Genomic DNA, 4,111 nt, shown 5'->3' with positions numbered 1-4,111 from the left:
CGCCGTCCGACTCGACGTTCTCGCCCCCGTCGACCCCGTTCCCGGGCCCGGCGTACTACGCCTGGACGTTCGTGCCGCTGCGCGGGTTGCAGGACTCGACGGGCGGGACGCAGACGGCGATGAGCATCCGGTCGAGCCCGAGCCACGAGCCCGTGCAGCTCCCGCCGCCGCCGCCGATGCGGGGGAAGAGGCGCGAGCCGGCGCCGCAGGCCGGGCTGAGGGCCGCGAGGCGCATGAAGCCTCCGCCGCGGGTAGAGAGCACGCAGCCGCGGGAGACGAGCCCGGAGCCGTCGTCTGGCTCGGGCGAGGAGACGGCGGGCGAGGAGAGGTTCGTTGACCGCTATATCCAGGACGGAAGCGCGGAGGCGGGTGAGTGGGGAGGCACCGGGAACGGGTCGGGCACGTCTGGGACGGCGGTGTCGAGCGAGCAGGTGGAGGAGGACGACGGGGAGTGGGTCGACGAAGAGGAGGAGGGCGAGGAGGAGGATCTGCTGCAGCTGGAGTACCATCCGTCGTACGTCAGCAACCCGCAGAAGCGGCGCCGGCGCTGGGAGAACCGGTGGGATGCGCTCATGCAAGCGGTGAGTGTTGCGCATGTCGAGACGTTCGCGCATGCTGATGTTTGTTCGGGCAGTTCCAAGCCGTCGATCGGGAGACGGATGCGACGCTTGTGTTGCTCGCTGCGCCCTCTCACTCGACGAAGCTGCATGCGCTCACGTCGCGCTCTATCCGGCGCGACCCTGCGCTGGCCAACTCGCCCAAGCTGTCCGCGATCAAGAGCTCATTCAACTCGCTGGCTACGCAGCGGCGCACCACGCGGGCACACCGCGTCTCGCTGGTGCAGCGCCTGCAGCTGTCCTCGGCGTCGTCCGCGGCAGGGTCCCCAGGAGGCGAGGCGCGCGAGGAGGACCTGCGGCGTGCGCTGGAAGCGGCGCTGGGGAGTCTCGGGGAGATGGGCAAGATCTACGAGCAGCGCGAGGTGCGGTGGCGCGACGAGATGCGGCAGCTGACGGAGGATCGGGATCGCGTCGAGATGCTGTTGCGGCAGACGCTGGGACCGGTGCTGCATGAGAACGGGCATGGCAGGTCATGAGCCGTCTCCGTCGTCCTGAAGGTGCTCGATGTCCTTTACGACTGTATGATCTTGGAGACGTGTATTTTACGTAAAGGTGCCACGAATTCACGCGGTTTGGACGACCTGAGTTGGCGTGAACATGAACAGGAACACTCTGTACTGGGGCCTGGGTACCCCGAAGGAGAGATGCCAGGCTCTTATACGTGATGAGGGGGAACATATTAGTGCTCGATCATGTATGAAGAGAATACATGCTTGAGTTCACAGGTAAAAACGATTCTGCATCCGGAGGGGGCCGGTGGAGAGGAGAGCAGCTATGCATGGACAAATCATATCATGCTTGGTACCATGCCCTCCGGAACGACGAGCAGGGTCGAACGCAGCAAGAATCAAGACGATACGATGAGTAGTTCGAGGGATATCCGTGTTTTCAATTTGAGGTGTTTGGCCCGATTGAGTGATGACGGGAATAAGCTGCATTACGGAACCTTTCTGCGGGAGACGGTGCGAGCGGCGCAGGGGGGATGGATGTGTGCGCGGGCAGTGCAGCAGGGCAGTCTTATATATGCCAGGAGACGAGAACGAGCACGTCTGTCTGCCGTTGTGACGTCAGGCGACGATCGCGAAAGCGAAGCAAGGCGTTGCCGAATCGGGTCATCATCATACTCCAATAGGCTAGATTGCTCAAGGAAGACGTCTCAAAAGTCCGATGCTCGGTTGCCACACCGAGCGCAGGCGGGCTTACAGAGCATACAGTCGACCTCGCATACAGTCGACCTCGCGTACAGTCGACCTCGCATACAGTCGACCTCGCGCGCCGCCCTCCGCGCGTCTCCACCTCGCTGCCGTCCGCGTCTCGCTCGCTCGCCCCTTCGGCGACCGTTTGCATCAAACCAGCAGCGTCCAATCCCGCGCTCTTTCCCCCGGGATGCTCGACGTGCCTGCCGTCTGACTGCGTCTACCACTCCTCCCTCCAGGCCCGCGCCCTGCGTTCAAGACGTTCCTCATCGATGCGTCGCTTACTCCCTGTGACCGCGGGCAGTAGCCCGTCTGATATCTCGTGGTCGAAGAGCGAGCACGACCTCAAGGTGCCCAATCTGGTGCGTGTCCACGCTAGCCGCCCCACGCGCCGTGCACGCCGTGCACGCACACACACATCCCGCTCGCGACGTTCGACCTCGAGCCCCAGCGGCTCATCCTGCACGCCCCGCCCGTCTACGCCCTCGACGTCGACATGCCCGATGCGCAGATCAGCGACCGCGCGCGGACCACGTGCTGGCGCTGAAGCGACAGCGCGACTTTGACGTCGATCGCGCGCTGGTCGTCCGGTTATCCATGTGGTAGTCTGCAGGACCGCGTAACACTGTAGTGGTCGCGCGCGATCAAGCCATCCCAGTACTAGTACCCTTACGGTGTGCATAACGGAAGGGTCTGCAGTGTCTTATAGGTAAACACTCCTCTGGCGGACACATCTCACGTCGCTCATTCCGCGCTTCATCCATCCCGGTTGCCCGCCCGCTGCCCGCAAGTGCGCAGTGTCCGGCAGGCCATGCGCATCGTCACCGCGCTCGCTCTACGCGACGCCTGCACGTCATACAGCAGCGTCAGCAGGCGCATCCATGGACCGTAACCCGCCGCTCACACGTCAGGCGCGACCCGACAACCATGATGGCCGACGTCTCCAACGGGACGCTAGTGTCCATCTCATTCCAGTCACCGCTCTGCGACGACGCCATACAGTGCGTCGTCGTTCCATGTCTCATTTGTATCTACAGACTGTAACCCGCCGCTCACGCGTCGGGCACAGCAGATGGCCAACGTCTTCAACGCGACGTCGGTCCCTTACGCGGCCGCATCTGGAGAACCTACTGTCCAGCGTTCGGCTTCGTTCTGTGACCTGCGACGATCGCGCACAGTGCGCCATGGTTCCACGTCTCATTTCCAGGATCCCGCAGCGCCCTATTCGCCGACATCGAATGGACAGACCACCCAGCTTATGCCCAACACCCGGCACACTCCTGCCGCCATCCGCACCATCTCGCGACATCGCCCCGTCTATACCGCACACGCTCGCGCCCGCATCCGCATCCGCCAACTGTCGACTCCTCACACTGTAAGCACAACATCAGCCAAAGCAACCTCGGCCTACGAACGCACTCACCTTTGTAGTGCTTCAACACCCTCCAACATCCGGGAGCGTACCTGCAACACGCATAAAGGTTAGTAGACACAACAGCCGTAGGTGTCGCAAGCAGACACCAGCTGATCCATCGAGACATATAGCAATCCAAGGCGGCAGATTCACGTCCAGAAGATGATGCCCCCCCCGGCCCTCCTTTATCCCTCCTGCTACCCCGTTCCTGCATTGCAAACCCACGCACGGACGCTCCGCGTCATGGCACCCGGTCCCGCCGCGTACGTAACGCAGCCGCTCGCGTAGCATCTCGCAACACCCGGGCTACGCGCATCTCTGCCGGGGCGCTCGCATGGGCTTCGCGTGTCGCCGCAACACATTCCACCGCCGAAAAGGACATGCGTCCCTGCACGGAGAATCTACCAACGGCAGGGCGCACACGCACGCCTGTATGCGCGACGCGGGCAGTTGTCTGCCTGGAAACCCACCCGCAGGGCAGCACGCAGGCCGGTGCCGCTCCCGGGAGATCTTCGAGTCAATGCGCGGGGCGAGACTCGTGTGTCCGCCAACGGGATGTCGTGCCCGCGTGTCGTCAGCGCGCGATCTCCACCGCAAGTGTCAGCAAATGATCCCGCCCCCTGGTCCTGTCCCGAGCGAGGCGGCGGCATGACGCGGTCTGCTCGGCGGGACACGCACTCTGCATGTCGCGCCATCTGCGCTGTCTGCCTGCGGTGGGGCGAGTGTACAAGCCCGCCGCGCGCATCCCCGCCGGGGCGCTCGCCAGGACTTCTCGTGCGCCCCAACGGCGTCTTCCCTACCCGCGCACACCAGAGGTATATCCCAGCACAGAGAACCCGCCGACGGCAAAACGCGTGCGTTTCGCACGCGCGACGCGGACATTC

At 63.7% G+C, this 4,111-nt stretch overlaps 2 protein-coding genes across 2 annotated transcripts; one reads left to right on the top strand and one right to left on the bottom strand.

The window, feature by feature from the left end:
• Nucleotides 1-119: 119 nt before the first annotated feature.
• On the top strand, nt 120-1,093 carry POSPLADRAFT_1161715 (hypothetical protein; the record flags this gene model as incomplete). Its single annotated transcript, XM_024487692.1, has 3 exons — nt 120-373; nt 425-581; nt 635-1,093. The coding sequence occupies 3 exons, from the start codon at nt 120-122 to the stop codon at nt 1,091-1,093; spliced, it is 870 nt and encodes a 289-aa protein (XP_024332784.1).
• Nucleotides 1,094-2,033: 940 nt separating this feature from the next.
• POSPLADRAFT_1161714 (hypothetical protein) lies at nt 2,034-4,111 on the bottom strand (the record flags this gene model as incomplete). The annotated part of the gene is made up of 6 exons (XM_024487691.1): nt 2,034-2,420; nt 2,553-2,648; nt 2,922-3,186; nt 3,237-3,277; nt 3,698-3,906; nt 4,038-4,111. Coding segments are annotated over 6 exons (1,072 nt in total), but the record flags the coding sequence as incomplete, so codon positions are not given.

Source organism: Postia placenta (genome assembly GCF_002117355.1).
Source record: "Postia placenta MAD-698-R-SB12 unplaced genomic scaffold POSPLAscaffold_97, whole genome shotgun sequence".
NCBI classification, from domain to species: Eukaryota; Fungi; Basidiomycota; class Agaricomycetes; order Polyporales; family Adustoporiaceae; genus Rhodonia; species Rhodonia placenta.
This window is presented reverse-complemented; position numbering and strand designations above follow the sequence as displayed.